The following is a 24372-nucleotide window of genomic DNA, read 5'->3' as shown; positions in this document are numbered from 1 at the left end:
GTGTCGTAATGTATCCTGGGAAATGCACAACTAAAAGTGGGCTTGATAATGTCTGTTCCCTTCCCTGCGTGTGCTAATTGTTTATGAGGGGAGGGGATAGGAAGGCCAACCTGTAATGTTTGGAACAAGGTGGTCGAAGTTGAGATTTCCAGATTTTGTTGAAGTACAACTCCCATCAGCCTGTAGTGGCAACAGAAACGTGGTCAAGAATGCTGGGGGTTACATTCTAAGAACCTGCTCAGTGCTGCCCTTTTCTTACCCTGCATTAAGACATCAGGTTTAGACAGGTAGTGGAAATTGGCCCCAGTTTTCACTGAAATGGGTTTGCCTCTGCTCTAAAGAATTGATGGTCATTTTTGTCCTCCTAATAACTGTGTGAGAAAGATGAAGCCAAGAAAGCATGTGATCAATCCAAAGGGAGGTTTGTGGTTGAGTTGGGTTTAAGCCTCACACTCCGACTGTTAGATCGCATTGATGAAACCAATAAACTGTTGTTTATATAGTAAGTAAAGATTAATATATTTAGGGTGCTTTACAAAGTAAGCACATTTAAAAAGCACGAAGGGTTGGTTTTTGCTTCAGGGAACCTACAGTGGGTGTGATCCAATTTTTCCCTTCATTTATTCATTTTAACGTCGTGTTTCCTTTCCAAAAGGAAGACCAGAGCAAGTAATAGATCATTTCCTAAGCCAAATATCATGAAATGAAAGGAAAGTAACTAGTCAGTAGAAAAGATGGTTCTGTTTTCCCATCTGTTTACATAGCTTCTCCTCTCCAAGGATACCAGGAGAGGTGCGTAGCGAGAGGAGACATTAGGACGGTCGTTGGATCCAACCCAGGCGAAGTTCGTCGAGGAAGCAAAGGCAAAAGTGGACAGCTGTAAGGAAACATTTAGGAGTAGATACGGGATATTCGTATTCGTATCCGAATGCGAATATTGGCATCTCAGGGATAAGACTACGAATATCCCATGTCTGTTTAGGAGTTATTTGGGTTGTGGTGCGGAACTGAAGGCACAGGAAAAGAGGATTTGAAAAAGTGTTTAAAGAAAGAGAACAACTTCCAAAATCCACAATTGAGCAATGTCCTTATGAGGATCAGCTTTAATCTAATGGAACTTTGCAAACTTTCATGTTGTCCAGAGCCGCTTCTGCACGCTAGGGTGGTTAAAAAGAGTGGAGGGAAGGAATCATCTCCTGCGTTTGGATGGCAGGTTATTTATACTTCCTTTTTTTTCCCTTGGTTGAGGAGGAGGAAGAGGTTGGACTTCGAACAAGGGTAGCCTTCTCTCCTTATAAGACAAGCCAAAGAAAGAGTGGGAAAAGAATCATTTTTTAAAAACACACGAACATTTTTAATATATAATAATAGGACTCCTTTATCCATGGAGAGATCAGCCGAAGGCCCCCCTCGGTGGATGCCAAAAGCGATAACAGCGAACCCCGTTTTATTTTTAAAAGCCAGCAGTCTTGCTTCATTCTTATTTCTCTTTCCCATTTTAGGAAAGAAGCTGTTTGGGGAAGGCTACAGCGGACTAGAATACGACTACCGAGGGCTCATTAAACTGTACAACTCGATTGGCAATTACGAGAAAGTCTTTGAATATCACAACATTTTGGCCAACTGGAACCGGTTGCGGGATCGACAGTTTTCGGTCACGGATGCCCTGGAAGACGTCAGCACCAGCCCTCAGTCCACCGAGGAAGTGGTCCAGTCGTTCCTGATGTCTCAAAACGTTGAAGGACAAATTTGCTAAGGAACATGGTCAACTTTCCCAATGGCTATTTCTTCTTCTTTTTTTTGTTTTCCCCGAATTTACATGGGAAAAGTCATACTGTGAAATTTGAAACCATGTAGTTTATTTTTTTTTTTCCTCCTGGAAGGGGCTGTAAAATTTCCATTGAAACACTGGTCCAGTCCATAAATTAATTATCCCCCTGTTCAGGGGGGGGATGATCCTGATTTTTGATGGAGTGACCGTACAGACAACATGTGTGCTAAAAAAAAAAAAATCCTTACCAGCATGAGTACGGCATGTTTTCGTTTTGGCTCACTTTTTCAACTTAAAAAGATATAAACCTATTACACACATATATAAAAGGAAAAAAACGTAGACATCCCTAGCGATCTTCTCTATTTTTCATTTTTATTTTGTCCAAAAGGAGCCACTTTACCGGAGATTTCTGCAAGAGTTAAAAGAGAGAAATAAAACCCTTTAATGATTTTTAAGAGTTGCATTCTTCATTGTGAAAGCAGGGCATCGGCTGCCACGTATTCCTGACCGTTGGAAGTCATTTGTTTACTTGCTTTACAACGTGTGTTTTTTTTAAAGGTGGTTTTACTCAGTAATGGATCAGCAGAAGATCCATCAGATATTCGCACGTTCGCAAAAGGGGGGGAAAACTCTCACTTCTTGCCTTATGCTGCCTTATCGAGACATGTGACAAACGATTTACTCCGAGAAAAAGCAGCACTGGATTGGGAACCGCGCTCGGCTGCCACCGGGACCGCCCTTTGGCGTTCTGCCGTCGTGCATCTCAACTGGACCAGTGCTCACCGGAAAGCGATCACCGATAGCTTATTTATTCTTAGCCCCTCTTATCTTTTCTTTTTGTCTTCGTAAAAGTCGGCCGTTTTCCTGTGCCAGCACCAGGAGAATTCAAAGCGGACCAGCCTTGTATTTTAGAAAGAGTCATGGACCAATGGCTTTGTTTTCCCCTTCTGACCCCTCTCTAGAGTCACGTTTATCCAGTAGAAAGATTTCATTAAGGATGCATTTCCAGTAATAACACTTTACGTACGTGTAATAGACAGCATCGCTAGGAGCTTCGGCGTTCTTTGGCTGTTCTGACGGCATGTCTTTTAAAATACTAAGGTTGCACAGGTAAAACTAGATGTTAATGCCATAAGCAAAGCTCGGAAATTGCCTCCCCTTCTTCCGACCCTCCTCTTTCGAAATAGGCTCTCGCTAAAGGCTCTGACGTGCTTGTGCTCACTAGAGTATTTTATGTTGGTCAAGAATCTGGTCTGATTTTATTCTCGTTTGTGGAGATGATAATTTGCTGCTCAGCTTGCTCTGCAGCAAATTTTTTTTTAGCACAAGTTGGTCTTTTTTTATTATCTCCTCCCTTCTGTCCATCCTAGTTTTGTTTTTTGTTTTTTTAAATGTTGAGCAAAAACAAAAAACATAGCTCAGAATCCACTTTATATTTAATTTAAAAAAAAAATTTTGGAAAAGAATCTGTCAGATATATAAGAACAAAACAAAACTCTGCCTGTCTCACTAGCTTGTCTTAATTTGGGGAGGGATGTATGTGTGTGTGTGTGTGTTTGTGTTGTTTCTGCCCCCCCCCTTTAATTTTCTTTAACAAATAATTTTTTAACTTCTGGGGGTAATAATGGAAGTTTTGAGAAACCTCTCATAGCATCTACTCACCTAGATCAGAAAGTGGAGGGGGGGGTTCCTTATTATTACCTCAGTTCTTAGTACAGGGGCCAAGCGACAGGGTCTCTGTATGTATTTGGGGATGGCCTCCCCCTATTTTCAGGGGGATTTATATGTTGCCCGGGGAAGGGGGCTCGCCCTGGATAGCAGGTGCCTGCCTCTCTAATATTCGGAATAGACGTTATTCCCTTGTTTTAATTGGTGAAGGTTGTGCCAGGGTTAGAAGGTAATCTGTCATAAGTGTGCATCTTATGTCATTGGCCGACAGCTATGGGTAATTTCTCCTAATCTTTTATTAAAGCAATAGTTTTGGCTTTACCATGGAATACTGCAAGCTTGTAGGGATTCTTTTGTTTGTTTTCAGACTAGTGCCTTTAAAATATATATATATATATATATATATATACTTTGACGTTGACCTTGGAAGTGGTCTTCGTATTACAAGAAATCGGCAGAGGCTCGCGGGTTGCCCAAACTGACCACGGAAAAGTTAACATTTCTTTTAACTCCAGAATTCTCTCCGCCGAGTGGCCGTCCCGGCTGGGGGGATTCGGGAAGATGTCACAAAGAAATCGCCACCTTCCTCAGTTTTCGGAGCTGCGCAGGAAGGTGACGTTTTAGCTGGCTTCTCTGTGAGAGTCAGACGCAACCTCTCAGCGTGGTGCTTTTTTGGTAGGTTCTCCGAAAAGCCTGCAAAAGATAGGCGACGGGCTTAATTTCTTTTAATGTATCATCGGTCAGAATTCTAGCTGGGGAAGGGATTGTACTCCTGGTATTCAATAAGGAAGTTTTCCCCCTCCAAGATGGAGTGAAGGTGGGGGATAAGATGCCCTATACGCAACGGGGCAAGCTCAGAGTGTGTCTATGTGAAAACGGATGAGAATACTTGTTATTTTCTGTTTTGATGTTTCTCCCCATTGGCCGTCTCAACCAACGCTGCTTTTAACCGGAAATGTTCCCCGAAATGGACGTTCGCCCCCGAAAACCCATTCAGGACTAAATTAATTCAAAGGCTGTCTTTGGTTCCTTAAAAAAAGAGACAAGACTTCCTGTTTCAAGCCACTTCCAGTCAGAAAGTCAAATGCAAATTTGTCCAAGATTTCAGAGTAATTTTTCAGTGGGGTAGCCTCAGCTCATCTTTTATGATTGCGAGTATAATAAGGACTCACGAGAGGGTTGGTGTTTTCTTCCTTTTTTAAAAAAAGGCATAAACAAGCTTATTTTTATTTGCTACTGCCCATCACTAAATGAGGTGGTTTTGCTTTGTGTGTGTTAACTGCCCCCGTTGCATTCCAGATGCACACCCCTGGGATCATGGAAGCAAGACACCCACCCCGAGAACGATAATGCTGACTAAATGGCCTTGTAGGGAAAAACTAAGACAAGAGACTGATTGTTCTAAGGAAGAAAGAAACCCCCATTGTTCTAAGAAGGAGAAAAGCTCTATTAAAAACATTCAGACTGAAACGAAGACCCCAGTGCTTTTGGGATCGCTCAGGAGCAGTCCTGCAAGCAGAATGAGCTGCTATTTGGGCTGGTTGTTACACCTGGTCATGCAGTGGCTCCCTAAGGAAAGAAACTTAGGGTGTTATTCCCATCCCGCATGTAATAAGTCAAGCAGAAATTCCTCTTATTAAATGTAGTGGTGTAGCTTCATTATTCTCAGTGGAGCTACTCGGGAATAAATAACAAGATACTTGTTGCCTAAGGTTGCTGATGTTCCTCCCCCCCCCCAAACTGATGTGATTTTAAAAAAGAAACTTCCCCAGTGCAGATTTGAGTGTTCACAGTCATACTATGTCCAGATGTGTGCAGCCACGTACTGTTCTGTTTGTTACTTATTCTGGTGATTGCCCGGATTATGTCTCGCCTCCAGTGCAACAAAGAACGTAGGAACACAACTTACCTTCTGTAATACAGAAAATTGATGTTTACTGAGTTTCCTCTCTTTAGAATTCGTTCTGTCGTGCCCTGGTGTAGTACTGTTGGCAGCCACTGAAGTTGTGATAGAGGGAAAGGTCCGGTACAGTTCGTGCTGTAATGCAGTGGTCCCCAACCTTGGGCCTCCAGATGTTCTTGGACTTAAACTCCCAGAAATCCTGGCCAGCAGAAGTGGTGGTGAAGGCTTCTGGGAGTTGTAGTCCAAGAACATCTGGAGGCCCAAGGTTGAGGATCACTGCTGTAATGGACAGAATTGCGATCGGTTGGTTGGTTGGTTGGTTGATTCGTCAACATAGATGTGTATACGTGGACCACTGTAAACTTTGCATGAAAAAAATAATTCTGGCTTTGAGGCCACCTGGACGTTGCTGTCTCAGACTTTTGGTGCAACTGATTCTATAAATTTTGTTTAAAATTATTTTTTTTTAAGTAAATTAATTTTTTAAAAATAATAATGTTAGAGGTAGCAAAACAGTCAGCAGTCACGTTTTGCAGGCAGTGGCAAGTCGGAATTCTGTACCCTCTTCCCTTGGTCTGGGAAGCATTGCTGCCCCGAGTAGACCTGGTCTAGAGGGGCGGGGTGTAAATCTAATTAAAGTAAAGTAAAGATGTACCTGACCGGTTGCAGCTAGTCCCAGCCGACAGGTCTTGCATTTGTGGTTTGCTTCCTGTGATACTAAAAAAAAAACCCTACCAGACAAGCTAGTCCTTCTTCTTTAGACCAAGAAATAACCCAGAGTTTATTTGCCTTCTGTTTATTTCTCTGGCTTTGGATGGGTAGGAGAAACAAGCCATGATGTTGGGCTTGGATGTCACGCTAAACAAACCATGGGCATTAAGTTCCATAGTCTGTTTCGTCGCTCTTGAGATTTCCGGCTTCTTGCCTGCTTCCCGTACACGTAATTTGATTGTGAAGAGTTTTTAAAAGGTTCCGTGCTCATTAAACCTTGATGGGTAGCTTAAGCATTGCAGCTTCTTGAACCAATTCCGATTGCTGCTTCTCTGATGTGATTGTTGTGAAATAATAATCGGATTCATTTCTTAATTGGGGTCGTGAATGGTTGAATAGTTGGGGACCCCAGCTTTGCTTGCAGGTCCATCTTTCCTTTAGCCTTCTTGTCATGTTTTTGTCTGAAGTAGAACAGGAAGTCACTGATTACTTTCTCCTCCTCCCCCCCAACTTCTAAAAAATGAACATTTTCAGATTGTAGGCATCGAGGGTTACCAGGGTTGATGAATAAGAAGAGAGGGAGCTAACAGGTTATTATTAATTAATATTATTATCATTCCCTAACTTCCATCCCACTGAAGACTCACTACACAGGAGTGAAACAACCGGGTTTCAAAGGAATGGACGGCTCTTGAGAACATCTTCCAGTTTAGGAGTTTGTTCACTTGCATGCAGTACTACTTGTTCAAACCCTACTCTGGCTGGGGTGGACCGGGACGGCAGGAGAGCAGAATTGTTTAAATGGACTTTTAAATCGCCCTGTTGCCCAGGTGACACACGGCCCTTTGAGGGATGTTTTCCTGCCAGCTCAGTCCATCCGTTTCAACATGTTTGTTGAAGGCGAACCCTGAAGCAGGCTCGGTAGAAAATCTTGCCCAAACAGGGCTGCATTCTAAAGAAAAATCTGATTTAAGAGCTTCGAACCCCATACGGGTAATGTCCAGATATCTCCCACTGAAAAATGAATGGGGCTTCCAAAATGGGTTGAATCTTTTCTTTCCTTCTTTTAATCCCTTAATGGGATTGGCAGGCTGGAGATACAGGTTCCTGTTGGGCTTGACTTAAGTCAATGTTGACATAGCTTCGAGCAGTGCAGAAAGGAGGGAATTAGCCGGGGCTCCTCCCCACCTCTTGCGACACCTGATGCGTTGTGCCTAAAATCTGTTTTTGAAGACAGCAACCAAATTACAAATTATTTTGTGTCAAACGTGGGTTGTCCCCACTGCCCTCTCTGTTTAGAACAGGGGAGAAGAAATACGTGTAGGAGAAGGATCTCAGATCACAAGGAGAGACAGAGCTACTCCAGAGAGGCTGCGGGATCCACGGTGGTGCCCCTGGCAGCGAGGATGATGGAAGCCAGCCCGGTTGCGCCGTGGTTCCCAAGGTTGGGCCCTTAGCGTTCTTGGACTACAGCTCCCAGAAACCCCGGCCAGTGCAGCTCATGGTGAAGGCTTCTGAGGGTTGTAGTCCAAGGAGAACATCTGGGGACCCCAGGTTGGGGACCATTGCCGTAGCAGGATGTGCCCCAGTCCGCCCGGTCGCCGAGCCCCTCGCCGTTCGCAAAGAAGCCCCTTGGGTTTCGATCCCTTTTGCTTCGTGTCCACGAGCCTTCCTTCAAACCCACCCTCGTCCCATCTTTGCCAGATCAAGTGCTATTATTACGAATTGCAAAATTTGTGTTCATTAAGTCTGTATCGTAGTCTCTTCTTTTTTTCGTTATGTGGTTATTTTCAAAGTCTTTGATGCAATTTGGCCTGTTGTACCTCTTTAGCCTTTTGGGGAATTCTTTTTCCAGGACATTTGCTTGTTTGTTGGAGGGAGAGATCAATGTCACGAAAGAACATTTGCGGGGGCTGCTTTCTGATGGATCTGGTGGTCATGCTTTGTCGTACCCCTCCCCAAACTCAGGAATGTTTTAAGGCAGTGAAAACTGTTTCCTTTTTTTTTCTTCCCATCGGATTATATCAAAGTATGCATTTCCAAGTTCTCTTTAGCAAATAATTTTCTTTGCAACTCTAGGTACCTTTTAGCATGGAGAGGCCTTAGTGAATTGTTTTTAAGTGCACATTCTGATTTTGTTTCAAAACACTAAAAAAAATTTAAGATGGGGAAAAAATATATAAATATATATATAAACGATATAAATATATAGAGATATCTAGAAACTTGCTGTACAGCACACAAGTTTTCTGTGGATCACTAACCGTTGCAGGTATCCTATGTGTAACTTCTTTCTCCCCCTGGCTTCCCTTTACATATATGTATATTCCTTTCTAGGAAGCAATGTTGCCATGAAAATTTTAAAGAAATCAGTTTTAAAAAAGAGAGAGAAAAACCTTATGTCTTGGAGGTGAACGAACTTTCACATTTTTTTATGGAATATTACCAAGTTCAGTACTATTTGTTTGTTCCCCCCCCCCCTCCAAAATGCTTCGTGGAACTTTAAAAAAAGTGTTTTTAAACAGTGGATTTAAAAATATGTATATAAATCAACTCACTGTAACATCATCAGCGTTGCTGGACACGAAGACAGCAAGCAAACGAAGCGAGCGCATCTTTCCCCCGCGGTTCTCAACTCCAAATCCCCTTTCTTTTGTGCCACACTTATTTATATGAAGGCATCTTGATCACTCTTCGGCCATCATCCTTCTCTTTTGTGTCAAGCTTTTTTTTTTTTTTTTTTTTTTGTATCTGACATCGCACCGGACTGCAGTGCCCGATTTTATCCTTTGTAACCATCAAACCATACCGAGTATGTTTGTAACCAACATTGTGATATTCTGTAATTGTATTGCTAAAATTAATTATTGACTTAATAAATATAGTGTTCCTGCGTTGTTGGCTTTTTCTTTCTTTTCTTTTTTTTTGGTGGTGTTTTGTGGGCGTGCTTTGCTGTGCATTATGGAAAGGCATGAGCCTAAATCCAGTCACTTGGTCCATTGATTAATTTATTAATTTGGCTAATTAACTGATTAATTTGCTGGACAGTGAGGCAACACTTACGGGAAAGCCCATTGATTCACTGGGCTCTCCTCTCGTCGAGTTGGCCAGTTGGATTCAGACCCTAATTAAAAGAAAGTGAGCGTCAGCAGGCGAGTGGCCGCTAGATGTCACTTTAGCTCCATTTTCGTCTGGATTCAGATGCTTCCTCTAAAATTAGAGCTGGCAAAGATTTTATGGTGTTTTGGAACATCCCATTAAATATGTTCCTTAACTATGGACTTTGGAATTAATTACAGGCAAATAATTGTTTGTATCGACTTAATCCCAAGCTTCTGGGTGTGAGTGCCAGAACGGAACAAAGCTCCCTCAATCGTCCCAGTAATAATAAAAAATAATGAAAATTGTGTGCCATCAAGACTTATGGTGACCCTTTTCACAGGAAGAGAGTACTCAGGAATGGTTGACCCTTCCCTTCTTCTGGGGGTGCTTTGGGACTGTGCAGCTTGCCCAAGGCAACCCAGGTTGGCTCTTCTGGGACACACAGTGGGGACTCTGAGCTCCCAGCTTTCAGCCAGATGCCTAACTCAAGCTTTCTTCATTCTAGCAGCAGGATTTGGATTATTATTATTTTTTTGCTGTTATTTTTGACAAGCAAGGCACCCGGAATCACTGTTCATCTACCGCACGTCGCTCAGCTTTGGCCACAGATCCGTAACACCAATCTGCCCAACCCCGTACGTATGGTAGGAAAAGTTTAATTATACATGCCACAAATGCTACTTAAGGAAGCGTGTATTTTTATCTTTTTGGCTCTAGGTACCATTAAAGTCTACTTTGCAAACTATCAAGCTTTTTTTTTCCCTTCCTCCTAGTCATGTAGAATCCATCAAGGATCAGGTTCTGGAGAAACTTCTTGAGACACGGAAGGAACTTCTGCTCCTTCACTTCTTGGAAAAGCAGGAGACGCAGGTCGGTGGTCCATCATCAGCTCAGCCTCTTCCTGGCTTCTTCCAGTGGTTGAAGAAGCCTTTCGGAACCTGAAAAGACCGTGTGAAATCTGTGAATATGTCTGAAGACACCTCAGGTAGGGCTGTTTGCAAAGTCTGCAGAAGAAATATGACCTCTGAACTTGGAAAACATTGTTTAGGGGTCCTCTTCCGGAATCCAGCCAGCCAGCAAGACCAGTGGATTCTAGAAACTGGAGACCAAAAATGTAACTTTTTCCAAGCACTGCTTTGGGAGTCAGGATTGTGACTTTTCTGAAGGACTCCCCTCCTAAGCTACCTTCTGTCTCCCAAACCCCCCAGGAATCAGTAGTAAATTAGATTTGGATTTCATCATCTTTCTTAAAGGCTACCATGAAGCTGGTCACACACAGGGCTTGACATGTTTATATTTAGAACTAGAGTTCCCAGAATCCTCCATTTTGGGAATGGTCACCTGCCCCCCCCCAAAAATAATTTTTATGAGTCTCGGAATGCAAATTTTTAAATAAATAGTTCAGTTCCTTAAAAAATGGGCTATGGCACCCAACCTCCCTCGTATTCGAGGGAATGCCTCTTGCTGATTTATCGAACAACCCTGGACCTCTGCCCCAAAGCCATGCCCTGATGGTGCCACTAGGCCTGCTGGTCATCCCTCCCAGCTACCCCTTACTTCTTCTTCGAGAAACCTCCTGCAGGCTGGTCACGGCTTAGATACAAGGCATGGCCCTGTCTCCGCTTCCCCGGCATCGACGGGTCTTTGGGGAGACCCCACTTCTCGCACATTTTCCTTAGGCTGCCGTCCTTGGAGAGAGCCGACGACGCAGGCTTTTCCAAGCGGATATAGGTCTTCTGGAATGAAATCCATAACACACGTTTTGTGGTAAGGTGTAGATGCTCGTTAAGAGGTGCCCCGTGGCCTACCAAGCCCCATTGGGAAACCCCCCCCCAAATATTGTTTGACTTGACCCCTGCCAACCAAATCATCCCTTATCGTTTGGCTGGGAGCAGGGGTTTTTTTTTGTCAAAAAACTTGACCTCTTGCCAATCTCTCCCACCCTGCGTGTCCCGTGGGTCCTCCTTACCAGGAATTTAGCCACCTGGTTGTTCTTGCTGTACCGGTACAGCTTCCACAGCTGCTTTTCGTCGTGTACGGAGAAGAGGGAGACGAAGCGCCACAGCATCCTAAAGCCAAGGTTAAAAAAAAACAAGCCCTCTAAAGATTTGCCTCTTTTCATGGAAAAAGGGAGCCAGAGAGTGGTTTAGTCGGGGGGGGGGGAGGGGGTTTGCTTTCCTGTGCCGTCAAGTTATCCTTGACTTAAAGTTACCCCATGAATGAGCACTCTCCAAATTGTCCTCAACTGCCCTGCTCCGCTCTTGCAAACCCAACTCTGGAGCTTCCTTTATGAGTTAGTTCATCTCGTATTTGGTCTTCCTCTTTTCCTGCTGCCTTCCACTTTTCCCCACATTATTGTCTTTTCTAGACTATGGTTAGAAGAATGCAAAGGAGGAGTTGAAAATTGTAGTCGCCATGCACGCTGCAGCCCGCCTTCCAGAGAATGCAATCCATACCTCCACCGCTGTCCCCCAATTTCTCATTGTCTCAAGGATTCTGCTTTGCTTGTCTTTTAGATGACAGCGCAGTTTGGTCATTTTAGCTTCTAATGGAAGTTCAGACTTGACTTAATTTAGAACACAATCGTTGGGGGCTCTGCTCCGCCTGACGGACTGGACAGAATCAATTACTATAATTGTCCTTTGAGTAACTTATTTTTCTAGGCAGCCGTGGTAGACCTGTCACATCTGATGGACGTTAACAATGCTTAATGGTTTTCTTGCTTAACAAGGTATTGAACTATAGATGGTATCGATCTGCTAAATTTTGCAAGCCATGCCCAGCCCCCCCCCCCTTCCATAAATCTTCTCCTTTCCCCCTTTCACGGTGCTGTTGTAGAGAGCAAACTCATTTAGAAGCGGGGGGGGGGAAGTATCTCGTTATCTGTTTGCAGCGCTTAGCAAATTCAAAAGCCACCATCTACCTTGATCTATAAGATAATGGAAAATAAATAATGCAGTAATTATTTACTCCCATGCAAATTACATGAGCTGATCTTGTCTGGGTTTTTTTTGATGCTTGAGAAACAAGTTGCAATTATAAAACTTTAAATGTTGGTTAAACAAACAAAAGATTAGTGCCCTGAGACCTACCCTATAGGATTCTGATCAGAATGCAGAGTTGTAACCTGTGATCTATTTCTTACTATCCCATGGTCCCGTCTTCAACTCCCCCTGCATCCTGAGTACAGAGGACCCTCTTATCCACTGATTCACTTATCCACAGGCTGAAAATATTAAGAATACTGTATTAAAATATATTTGTAAAGGTAAAGTTACTAGAACTGGCCACTAGAGGGAGCCAGAGACCATGCTATGTCTAGCATTGGCTATTAAAATGGCATGTGCTATCCAGAACACTACAGCATTTGCTATAATCTGCATTTTCCAGCATCCGCAGGCAACTAACAACTAGTTGATTCTGGAAAAGCCCATTTCTACACCAGGTGTTCTCCTACCGAAACAGAACAAAATTTTCCTACATCCCAGTTCTGGCTGTGCTTTGCTTTTACAGCCGGCCAATGCCCATTACCTCTTCCAGCGCTTCATCTCCCACGCCTTGCAGTAATGTTGAAGGAACACGTTGATGTGATCTCCGAGAATCAAGAGGTTCTTTCGGGTGCAATGCATCCTCTTCTCCTCGGGAAGATCTTTGGGCAGGTTAAGCTTCCGCAGGCACCTCTTATAGGGTCTCAAGAATTCTTTGCACTGGGGAGCAGAAGAGAAGAAGGGCCTGTTGGAGTTTTATTTGCAACCTCGCATGATGCCTGTTGTTTGAGTGATTGGGAGGGACCTTTCTGGGTAACAGTCAATCAATCCAGCGCTAACCAATTGTTCCCTCCCAACGCTGAATTCAAAGGGAGCCCCGCCTCTTTGCTGAGTGTTCCATTCCCTCTCTTTAGTCTGTTGGAAACAATGCTGTTAGCTTGCTGTTGATCTGTTCACAATTATTAATTAAACATTTCTTTTACAAATGTCTCTGAGCGAGTTACTGAGACTGTTAATGAGACAGGAGAGGACTATTTGGGGAGCTTGAAGCTATTCTCTGCAAATCTCTGTACTTCTGCTGTGTAACAAAAGGAATTTTATTAGAAATTCGAAACTCTGCAACAGGGTGTGGGTTTGTTATCACACGCCCTCAAGCTAGCTTTTGGTTATGATCCTAGCATTAACAGCCTTGCTAAGTATCAAAGCGATGGCTTCTTTTATGGAGTCAACCCCTCTCATGTATGGATTTCCTCTTTTCCTGCTGTTTCCAACTCTCCTCAACACTATTTTCTTTTTCCAGTGGGTCATGTTTCCTTGGATATGTCCGAAGGATGATAACTCAAGCTTGCTCATTTTAGCTTCTAGTGAAAGTTCAGGCTTGATTTAATTTGAACCCATCGGTTTGTCTGATAGTCTGTTGCATCCATAAAGGCAAGGGATACAGAAAGTTACTTTTTTTTAACAGCCACAAACGTAATGGCAGTAACTGCCTACTGGAAGGAACTGGGAATTATATAGCGGTTTCTTGTTACTTGTGGAAAAATAACTATATCTGCTCTGGTCTAGCTGCCATTTTAAGTCTCGAACTCCTAGCGGGTCTCACTATTTTGAATGTGTCCTGTGTCAGTCCTTCCGCGTAGCAGACGAGACCATCTTTGGAGGGCGTGACCTTGGCAAGGGTTTCCCCAGAAGATGCTTCCTTGGTCCAGCTGTTTGAAGACTCGCTTGCAGCTGCCTAGAAAAATGTGTATGTCAATAGTTGGGACTAAGAATTGGCTTCAGACCACAGTCCATTGCCTTGTAGCTTTTTAGGAAATTTTAAAGCCACAAGGGGGTCCTTTTCTCCCCTTTTCCCTTTTTTTTTGTAATTAGCCGCAGAAATAGACCCCCGTTACTCAGACCTGGCAGCTTCTGTTATCCTCTTCCACTTCAACCGCTCTTCCGGTGTTTTCTTCTCCCGCCTTCTCGGTTGGCCAAAGACCACCTTCTTCCTCTCCCTGGTTTCCTGGGCACTCCATGGTGGCCAAGAGGACCTCGGATGAAAGGAGCTTTGAAGATCCCAGCTCAGCCCAGGTGGGAGTTGGCCTCCCTTTGTGGCCTCACCTCTGAAGCCAACGGATTCCGAATTCCGACAGCAACTGAAAAAGCGGGGAGAACATTCCCCGGAGGCGAAAGAGGGAGGCCGTTGGGGTCTGGACAAGGAAATCTTGGCTCTTCAGATAGCTTTGAGGGAAACGGAGATTCAACACAGATTTGAAATCCTGATCAGAGTTGAACAAAACCAGGATCCTCTCCAGGGATGCTCTCCAGCGGGGCCGGCCCTGCTCTTAGGTAGAGTGAGGCAGTAAATACGAGCGGGTTGTTGAACGGCAGCGAGTTGTCAGAGATTAACTGGTGGTTGTTTTATTTTTACTGCTGGGGATGGAGAGGCAGGCAGCTGCGACGTTTTAAGAAGTTTCCTTTTTTTGTATTTTCCAAATCATGTAGTCTGTCCCTCCGACTCCTGGCAACCCCATGAATGAAGAATCCCCAAAGTGTCCCGTCCTTCACAGCTCTGCTGAGCTGTTGTAGACTCAAGACTGTGGCTTCCTTTAGGGAATCGGTCCATCTCATATTATTGGGTCTTCCTCTTTTCCTGCTGCCTTCCACCTTTCCCAGCATGATTGTCTCTTCTAGAGAATCCTGCCTTCTCAGGATGCGCCCAAAGTAGGGCAGCCTCAGCTTCAGCATTTTTTGCCTCCAGAGATTGTTCTGCCTTGGTTTGATCTAGGATTCTCTTACCTGTCTTTCCGGCACTCCAGGGTATCAGCAGAGCTCTCCTTTAGCACCATATTTCAAATAAATCAATATTTTCTTGTCAGCTTTCTTTCAGAACAATAGGTTAGTGGGGGTTTTTTTTGGGGGGGATACCAGACAGGCTGTGAAGCTGAGAGAAAAATATTGGGTGGTCTTAGGGAATGTTTCTGTTTTCCCCTTCCAATGCCACACGCACAGGCATCGGCCACCAGCAGTCTTATCAACAGCCAGAAAGAGCTGGTGGGTTTTGGCTATTCTGCAATATATGAATTATTTTTTAAAATAAAAGTGCATGAAAAGAATTGTGTACTTGTTTCTAAGAACCTCTCTTTCTTTCTCCCCCCCCCAGTCATATTAAGCAGGGCAATTACCAACCCTGGACTTTTGGGTAGTGTGGGCGGCATATAAATTAAATAAATAAATGAAATAAATAAGATGGGTCGCAAAAGAAGCTTCTGACTCAATACTGAATTTGCCTGATACTGATTTATTACACGGCGCTTTTCCAAGTTTGGGTATATCTTTCTGCGGCCGGCAGTGCTAGAGTTAACATTTATCAAGATTTCATTCGGGTAGGTGGGTGGGAAATTAAATAAAATAACAATCCAATCCAGAATCCCTCTCCTTTTCATTTCTTTCTCAAAGGTCATGATGCTTTTTCGGTCCATTTTCTTCACCTCCAAGTCCCTGGACAGTTTCTTTTCTTCCGTTTCAAAGCTGCTAAGAAGTCTTCCCTTTCAAAAGCCTCCACGCTTTCCCCCCCCCCCCCCCCGGACCTGAAAGGTCCTGAGGCCACTGCCCTCGGGCAGCTCTCCACTCCGCGTTACTTCTCTTGCATTTCAACATTTTCTCTCTTACGCTTTGACTCTTTTAATTCATGCACCCTCAATCGCAATTATTTTTTTTACAGGTTTGCCCTGTCTCCCTGCTGGTCTCTCTTGAAATGCCTTTTTAAATAGAAAATTCTGACACGCAGCAGGTTGCTGTTTTAGATCCCATTGCCCTGCACGTCACCTCAGTCCCAAAAGGCAGGCTGATCTGTTGGTTTTTAACCACAAAACAGATGCCTCCGTTTCCATCTTTCCCAGGTGCTGGTCTTTTGTCCGACAACTGGATCCTAATGGCCCAGACCAGATCAGGTCTCTCCCAAGTACATTGCATTAAAAGGATCCCCCATAAGGAAAAGGGCAGTATTTCACCCTTAATTTACAAAAAAAAAGTCCCAGCACATAAAGCCTGCAAGCCTTGATTCCACAACAACACTGGCTTGTATCATCATCATCTTAGAACTGAAGAGCTGCGAGGGATCTTATGGGTCATCAAGTCCGGCCGCCTGTCAAAGAGGCACAGTGAGAAATCGAACTCCCAACCAGATACTTAAACCACTGCACAATGTAGTATAGGTAGCCTAGTGAAGCAGTTTAAATTTTGGACTTGGACTTCGAATACAGGAACATACGTAGGGCCCTGCCTTCTCCTGAATCACTGGTCCATCTCCCTGAAGAATTTCAGACAGAGTTCTTTTGCTGACCTTCCTAGAGAGGTATGGTACCCTGTCCTATGATGCGCTCAGCCTGATCCTGATTAGCTTCCAAAGCTGGATGGGATCATTTTATCGCTGGTGTAAGACCGTGGCGCTTCCCAACTTTGGGTAGCCCAGATGTTCTTGGACTACAACTCCCAGAACCTTTGTCCAGCGAAGCTGGTGGGTGGGGAAAGGCTTGGGGGGGAGGTGCCGTCGAAGAACATCTGGGGAGCCGAGGTCCGGAACCGCTGGATGCGATAAAGGGAGAGGCAGTTTAATGTGATCCAGACCAATACAAGATGCTCCTTCTTAACCTGAGCATCTTGTTCTTGTCTGGATAACGTCTGTAAATCTGAGAATGTAACTTCTCCCACCCTTCTCCAAGAGAAAATCTATGGCAAGAGAGTGCAGATCTCAGACAGGTCTGGTTAATAAATCAGGCCGAGGGGAAGCGAACCACCCTTGGAATCGAACCCCCAACCTCTGGCGCCTCAGCCAGAGACTTAAACTGCCGAGCAGTAGACGAGGAAAGCAGACTGATACTGAATTCAGGAGCACAGAATGTCCCTCTCCATTATCAGATGTTTGGGAAAACTAAATTAAGTGCCAGAGAGGTACTCTGTCACAGACACGTCAATAACAGAAATTACTTAAGCCACTTTGTTTGGCTTGATCCACCTTGCTTGGCTCAGCAACGTGTGAGACTTTTGCCCTTTTAATTTACTGGTGACTCATTTGAGGAAGAACCAGCCTGGTGTCTTAATTGACGTTGGGAAGTGTTTCTTTGTATGATCAGGGAGAGGAGAACTTCCTTCTTCCTCCGGTGCCAGTCTTTCTCTCGCGTTTGGGCCAGCTGAGTGAAGTGGTCAGCATGTTAGACTAGCCCCAGCATGCCCCAGATTCGAATCCCCACTCAGCCTTACAGCTTGGGTCAATGTATTAGCTCAGCCGGCCCTGCTTCAGATGGTTGCTGCAAGAATAAAATCTAGGACGGAAAGGAGGAAGAGAATAAATCACAGCAGAATTAGTGCGTGCAATCTTGCTTTGTGTGTTTTTGTTCATTTTACAGGCTGCTTTTCTCGCAATATGGGGGGAACGGTAATTCTGTAATTCCCGACACTTAGAATACTTTGTGCTTTTGCCACACCTTCGTTGGAAAGAAAACCCTTGTAGAACTGAGAGAAAATGGCCTTCCAGGCCGGATCAAGCAGCCAGGCTTCTAGCTGCCAACCCCAGTGCTAACAAGATACAAGGTACAGGTTTCAAAACCACTCAGCCTGAGCAAATTTTTCATCTAACAGCCAGTGAAACAGGTTCTGCAATTTGCCCATCTGTGAAAGCCGGCTGATTCCCTGCCTCTCTGTTTCCTTATCTCTTTCCATATCATCTCCTGTGATGTAAGGCTGCTTATGAAGGTCGTGGTTTGGCTTGTCCTGGAAGGTGATTCAAGAAGACACTTCTGTTTCCCCCCCCCCACTTCTTTCAGATCTCTTTGAACTTCCTTCAACCTTTCATCTATCCCTTGAGGAATGGGGAACAGAATGCGAGAAGGAAGATTAAAAAGTATTAATTGGCCACACCTGCTAGGGAGTGTAATTTTAAAAAGTAACTTTTTGAAGCTGTTCCTCTTTTCAGAATTCGCAGAGGTAGAGGGAGCACATCAAGGATTTTTTTTTAAAAAGGGTTACTTTTAAAAAGGAATTAGTTACACATATAGTTCTAAGCCTCTAAAATAGTTCATTGCCATTTTTAAAACAAACATCACTTTCCTGTTACTCAAATTAGCTATAATAGTTGTCTTCACTTGTTTAAAAGAGTTTATCTTTACATGCTTTGCACTAGTTTTAGGTTGATTCACCTCTGGAACAACTTACCTCCGGAGATTTGCTCAGCTCCCTCGCTGGGCATTTTTTAAAATCAACTGAAAACATGGATGTTTAGGCAGGCCTTCCCCCCTCCAGTTAATTCCTAATTCCTTTCCCCTCATTTTTTAATATGATTTTCCATTTTCTTGTAGAAATTCTCTTAATTGTGTAAACTATTTTTTCCCTATTATATATACATCTGTTTTATATTTGTGTTGTAAGCCGCCTAGAGTGATCGTAACGACCAGATAGGCGGGGTATAAACTAACTAACTAACTAACTAACTAACTAACTAAATAAATGAATGAATGAATGAATGAATGAATGAATGAATGAATGAATGAATGAATGAATGAATGAATAAATAAATAAATAAATAAATAAATAAATAAATAAATAAATAAATAAATAAATAAATAGTATTCTCTGTTCCAGCTAATCTTTTCTTTCTGGAAAAACTTGAAGCTGGATTGGAACATAATAAAAAAAGAAGACTCAAGAGTTCTCCAAATTCTCGTTAATAACTAGAAATGCTAGTTTTTACTGCCATCGTTCCACAAGAAAGAAGAAAGCCATGAGGCCCTTGTAAGAGTCCCCAGCTTTAATCTTATCTCCTTACAGTGAAAATGTTTGTTTTAAAACGAGCCTGCTGTTTCTTATCGGACAGCTTTCCATGATGTGTGAACAAAATAAATACAAAAGCTGGTCAAGGTGGGGTCGGATTCCAAAGCGAACGTGTAAAGAAAGGGCAAAGGCAAATGTCACTCCCAAGATGAGATTCTGGAGCCGAGGTGTTTTGCCTCAACTTCTCAATCAGTAATTTTTTATAGGGCTGTTCAGACCTCCAGAGGACCACAAAACGTTGGACAACCTGCGTGTCCTCTTGCAGTAAAGGTCCAGAAATACAATGGCCGTGTGGGCACCAAAAAGCGGTGAAGTCGAAAGCAGGCTCTCTCCAAGTAAAATCTCAAGCAGCAAATACAAACTGGAGGTTGAAAGATGAAACTCGCGCGCTCTTTCTGGCCCTTGCTTCAGTCGGCACCACCACTGAAACAGATGTTGGAGGCATCCACCGGAGTGGCGTAGTCTTAAGAATAGCAGACACAGAGTTTAGGTTCGGTCTCTGTGGATCCATGACGTTCATTGGGTAGCTTTGGGCGAATAATCACTCATGTCATTTCAGCCTGATCTACCTGCTGAGACACTTGCAAGGATAATGGTGAGGAGGAGAATCACTTTATGCTGCTTTGAGCTCCCTGGAGGACAGGCAGGGGTTATATGACTAATAAATAGTAAATAGTAAAATAACACGTTCATATGGGGAAATAAGGTGCAGTGTTTTCTCCATCACCTTCTGGGGTGTTCAAACATTCCTCCTAGTGAATTCTACCTCTCACACAAATTCCTAGAAGTTTAGATTTAATCTGTTTTCATCTTCCGTATCTATATATTTACATTAAATCCAGTTTGTGGAGAAGTGTATACTCCTAGTTTGGGTTTTTTTTTTTTTTTTTTAAGAAAATGCATTTTACAGGAAGAAAAACCCCAGGAGATTTTCCATGTTACCATTTTAACCACGAGAGAGAAAAAAATACTTTTCTGTTTCTAAAAAAAAGAAGTAATGTGACGAACATGATACTTATTTGTGAACTGTTTAAAGTGAATGCACATTACAAAAGCTATCATCATTCTGGGTAAATTTTCAACTCTATGAGATAATTTTCCCCCTATTTCTTGAAAGCATTTTTGAAAGATTAAAAAAACCTTCATAGCTTGTGAGAGTTTAGTTTTTCCAAGGGTCCCCAATATTACAGTTTTTATAACAGCAACATCAAGGATTCTTGTTTTGGCAGCTTCAAGACTATCCAGTTAAATCTATACATCTCAAAATTTGTATTGTTGTTTTAGCTTTTGAGGGGGCTTGCATGATCTATATTTCTCTCTCTTTCTTTCTCTGTGAATTGTAGTGAATTGATTTTTTACGATGGCTTGTTGTCTTGGTATTGATTTTAATCCTCGGTCCCACACTTATTCTTTAGCTCAAAATAAAAAGGGGCACGTAAGTGGTGTAAATAAAAACGTATATAGGTCTTTGTCTTCATTTAAAACAATACTAGAAAGGACATGATTTCCGTTCTAATGCCTGCAGACTTTTTTAAATACAAGTATTTTGCATTCTGCCTTTTCCTCCAAGTGATCAAGGTAGTTGCTATACATGATTCTACTCTCCCTTATTTTAGGGTTACAACGCCCCTTGAGGTAGACAGAGGATGATGGGACTTGGAGTTCACCCCATATGTCAGAATCCCACCTGTAACCCTGCTGTACCCAATGACATCTGCCTCTCTGAACCTGATGTTCTCTAGACCAGTTGGACTGCCAAGGTAGCACTTCCAGCTTCCACAGATCTCTGAAGGCTAGAAATTTGGATAAGATTGGAAAGAAATCTCAGTTCACAGTCCCAGTACATATTGTAACCTGTTTTGTTTTTCCTAACTCTCTTTTCCTAGTTCCTGCCACGACAGGCATGTTAAAGGAATAGCCACTCCTACGGAGAAAACTATGGTCCATATGTATATTTAATTTAAACACAGAAGGTCATACACTGTGCATTAAGGGTTGAGGAGGTGTCTGCTGCGTGTCACTCTACTATTTTGGGATCTCTATGTTGTGAATCGCCCGCTCTCCTGCTCGTAATATAAGATGGCCGCCGGTCTCTCCTTTAGGGAGCCATAGAGTTCCGACGGGTAATTCCATAGAGATAGATGGTAGACGGACACCAGATGAGATATAGTGGAGCTCGGAAGCTGTGCTCACCAAGTTTGGGGTCGAAGAATATCAGACCGGGCCACTCTAATTTTCTATCTCTATGGGCTTCGGAATACCAGGCCGGCTTAGGCTAAAAGCGCGCTCTCTCCTTTCTCGCCGGGATCAGACCATAACGGGGGGGGGGGGGGCGCCCTGCCCCTATCACGTGATGCGCAAAGCCCGTGGAAGGAGGGGCCAACTTCCGAAGCAAAAGGGGGAAAGAGGGCGCTGTCAAACAGCAGTGGCTGTACACTTCAGGTTCCCAACGGAGCTCGAGGGGAAAATGAGTCAGGCTATCGGCTGGGTCGCGAATTAACAAGATGTATTTCTCCTCCAGGACGCCCAGTCTCCCCCCTCAAGATTGGGGCAGGCTAGATCCGTCCATTCGAAATTTTTATTTCTACCTACGCAGAAGTGTATACAGAGGTGGCTGTCCTGGTGTGTACATTCACAGTTTAAAAAGACACGTACATGTGCCCACACCTCACTTTCTGAACAAAGGTGCGCGCGCACACACACACGGCAATCGACATAAATACAGTACACTAGGAATTGTGTGTTTTCAAGTCCCAACCGCAGCACATGTAGCGAGCGAACAGATGCCAGGCAACGGTTGATTTGCTACGGAGCAAACGGGTTTGCTGCCTACTCTGGCTGGGAATCGAGAGAGATTTCTGTAGGGTCGCACACACATAAAGGGGCACCCCCGTGCGGGGGGGGGTAGTGGGTCGAGTGGAGGCGTAGGTGCTGTTTGCCAACATGCACAGGGAAGCCACACGGCGCAGCCTCGCACCAACCCGCTCCCTCGTCCACGCTCGCCCTGTTCTGAAGCGACCGCCGCCCTTTTTCCTTTTTTTTTCTCCCTCCTTCCTTCCTTCCGGGCTCGAAGGGATGCCGGAAGTGAGGAGGCGCCAGCCCACCTTCCTTCCTTACCTCTTAGGGATGCCGCCCCGCCTCCCGAGGGAGGGGCCCCTCCTCCGCCCACTTCCCTCGACACGTGACAGCCCTCCCCCCCCTCGGGGAGGAGGGCGGGGCCTGCGGAGAGGGCAGGGTGGGTGGGAGGAAGAGGAGGCGGAGGCGGAGTCAGTTAATGGGCGACGTCACGTGATTCGGCATGGAAGCGGCGGCGGCGGCGGCGGCAGCGGCCGGGGCGACTCGCCTCCTCAGGAGCCGGAGGCGTCGGTGGTGGCGGCGGCGCTAGGCGAGGCCAGGCCAGGGCCAGGGCCAGGAGAGCCGGAGGCGTTAGGACCGGAGGCGAGCCGGGGAGGGGCGGGGGCGGAAAGAGGCGGCGGAGGCGGCCCAGTCGGTCCGCCATGGACTGAGGGCGACGCAATGGGCAACAAGGAGTCCCGCATCGGTTTCCTCACCTACGACGAGGCCCTGCGCCGGGGTGAGTGGAAGGCAGGTGGGCGGGGCCTGTGGGGGAGGGGGAGGGGGAGGGTATTCAAATAAAGGGGAGGGGCGTCTTTGGGGGGGAGACAGGTGGCTTCAGAGGGGCGAAGGGGGTGGGGGTATGTTAATGAGGCCGGCTAGTGAAGGGGGGTATGCAAATGAGGGGGAAAGTGGGTGGGGGGAGGCCTTGGCATCAAGGCGGGGGGGGGGTTGGGCTGGATAGCCTTAGGGGCCCCCTTCCAGCCCCATCATTTTATGGGCTGAGCCCGAGGGGTGATTCTCTCTCTCTCTCTCTCTGGTTTTTGAGAAGGGGGGGTGTTAAGCTAACGAGGCATGCAAATAGACAGGTGTGCCCCCAAGAAGATGGGGTGGGGGAAATACTTGGGGTTTTATAGGAAGATGAGGCAGGACCGACTTCTTATTTACATTCCCGTGCCGATGGGCGTCCCACAACTGGAGACGGGAGCTGCCGACCTGCTGCTCCCCCGCTTGGTCCTCCCTACAGCCCTGCGAGGTAGGCCAGGGTGAGAGCAGGAGCTCCCCTTCTGCGCTGTTGGCTGGCAGTGTGGTTGTCGGGAAGGAGAGGTTGAGCCCTGGCAGGATAGCTGCTGGGGGAGGGAGAGAGAGAGAGAGGATTTGGCGGGGAGCACGGCGAGTGGTTGCCCCCAGAATGTGGGCTTAAGGATGTGGGCAGAGAGGCCAGAGAAGGAGAAGGCCTCCCCCAAGGTCCCTTTCTCCTAAGGTTCCATATTTGAAGCCTCTTGGAGAGTTAAGAGGACTCCATCCGTGCGAATCACGACGGGTACTGGTGTGCGTTTGTGCGAGGAGGGGTATTCAGATGCATGGATGGATGTGGCTCAGGCTGCCCCCCCCCAGCGTGGGACTGTGGTGGAAGCCGTGGCATGCGTCCGGGTGGGACATGAGCAATTGAGGGTGTGCGTGGGGGGGGGGGCAAGGCTGCTGAGACGTGGCTTGTTGACTAGAAGAACTCACTGGGTTGGGTGGGGGGGTCAATTTTGCCAGTATTGTCTGAGTCAAAACATGGTATAAGTTGCCAGCTGACGCTTGGGAATACTGTCATCCTTCAATGAGTTAGTAAGCAGGACCAGGGTTTGAGTTTTAGAGGGCCAGAAAGGCCCATTGCTGTTTTTTCGAGTCAACGTGACCACAGGAAAGATGGGCAAGTTTTGATCAGACAGATATATAGTGTATACTGTACGCTGTGTAATGTATGCACTATATATCGTGGCCTGGACACCAAATACTGCACCTCTATGCTACAGGTTTCCAAATATTATATTACTGTCTCCTGGGCTTTTTAATTGAACTGGAAGTAAAACTAAGATATGTATTTTTTAAAATCATTGTTTTATTTTTATACTAATAATAACATGCCTTCAAATCGATTCCGACTTATGGCAGCCGTTTTCAATGTTTTCCTGGGAGAAAGTGCTGAGAAGCAGCTGCCTGTTCCCTTCTTCCGGGGGTATCCCTGGGACTGGGTAGCTTGCCCAGGGCCACCCAGGCTGGCTCTTCTCCCAGGAGACACAGTGTGGAATTGAACTCCTAACCTGCAGCCAGATGCTGCCCAGCAACATTTTTTTTCTGTGTTAATTTTAGCCTGTAGTGCAGAGATTTCTGGATGCCCTTGATGTGAAGTCTTTCTAAATTGTACAGGTCTAGTGTTAAGTGACGGTTTTAAATGTAACAATTTTTGGATTGTTTTATCTGATTTTTATTTCATTGTGCAATGATCTTTCGGTTGTGTAATAAACATTGGCTGATTGCCAAGTTTGGTTTGGCACAGATAAGTATAATGGGCAGTGTATTGGCTTTTATCA

At 45.0% G+C, this 24372-nt stretch overlaps 3 protein-coding genes across 6 annotated transcripts in view; 2 read left to right on the top strand and 1 right to left on the bottom strand.

Annotated features, from left to right (window-relative positions):
* APPBP2 (amyloid beta precursor protein binding protein 2) overlaps positions 1 to 8950 on the top strand; it is a 45023-nt gene extending 36073 nt beyond the window's left edge. Inside the window, exon 13 of the mRNA XM_020786885.3 lies at positions 1503 to 8950. Coding sequence (XP_020642544.1) covers positions 1503 to 1756 — 254 coding nt within the window. The 3' untranslated portion in view covers positions 1757 to 8950. The remainder of the gene's footprint in view (positions 1 to 1502) is intronic.
* CHCT1 (CHD1 helical C-terminal domain containing 1) lies at positions 8529 to 22454 on the bottom strand. Its single transcript, XM_072978543.2, has 6 exons — positions 22299 to 22454; positions 13749 to 13880; positions 12690 to 12865; positions 11128 to 11227; positions 10716 to 10894; positions 8529 to 10096 (listed from the first exon to the last, which is right to left on the bottom strand). Exons 1-6 carry the CDS (start codon positions 22452 to 22454, stop codon positions 9946 to 9948), a joined length of 894 nt encoding a protein of 297 aa, XP_072834644.2. The 3' UTR covers positions 8529 to 9945.
* USP32 (ubiquitin specific peptidase 32) overlaps positions 22207 to 24372 on the top strand; it is a 99406-nt gene continuing 97240 nt past the window's right edge. For 2 of the 4 annotated variants that reach the window (XM_072978536.2, XM_072978534.2), the window contains exon 1: positions 22363 to 22529. In XM_072978536.2, the coding sequence (XP_072834637.2) occupies positions 22472 to 22529 (58 nt within the window). In that variant the 5' untranslated portion in view covers positions 22363 to 22471. Of the gene's footprint in view, positions 22530 to 24372 lie in introns of all 4 variants that reach the window. The other 2 variants (XM_072978533.2, XM_078379286.1) reach the window with 2 other exon arrangements.

This window comes from Pogona vitticeps, chromosome 7 (genome assembly GCF_051106095.1).
Source record: "Pogona vitticeps strain Pit_001003342236 chromosome 7, PviZW2.1, whole genome shotgun sequence".
In the NCBI taxonomy this organism is placed as follows: domain Eukaryota; kingdom Metazoa; phylum Chordata; class Lepidosauria; order Squamata; family Agamidae; genus Pogona; species Pogona vitticeps.
The sequence above is the reverse complement of the archived record's forward strand: the minus strand, read 5'-3'. Positions and strand labels throughout refer to the sequence as shown.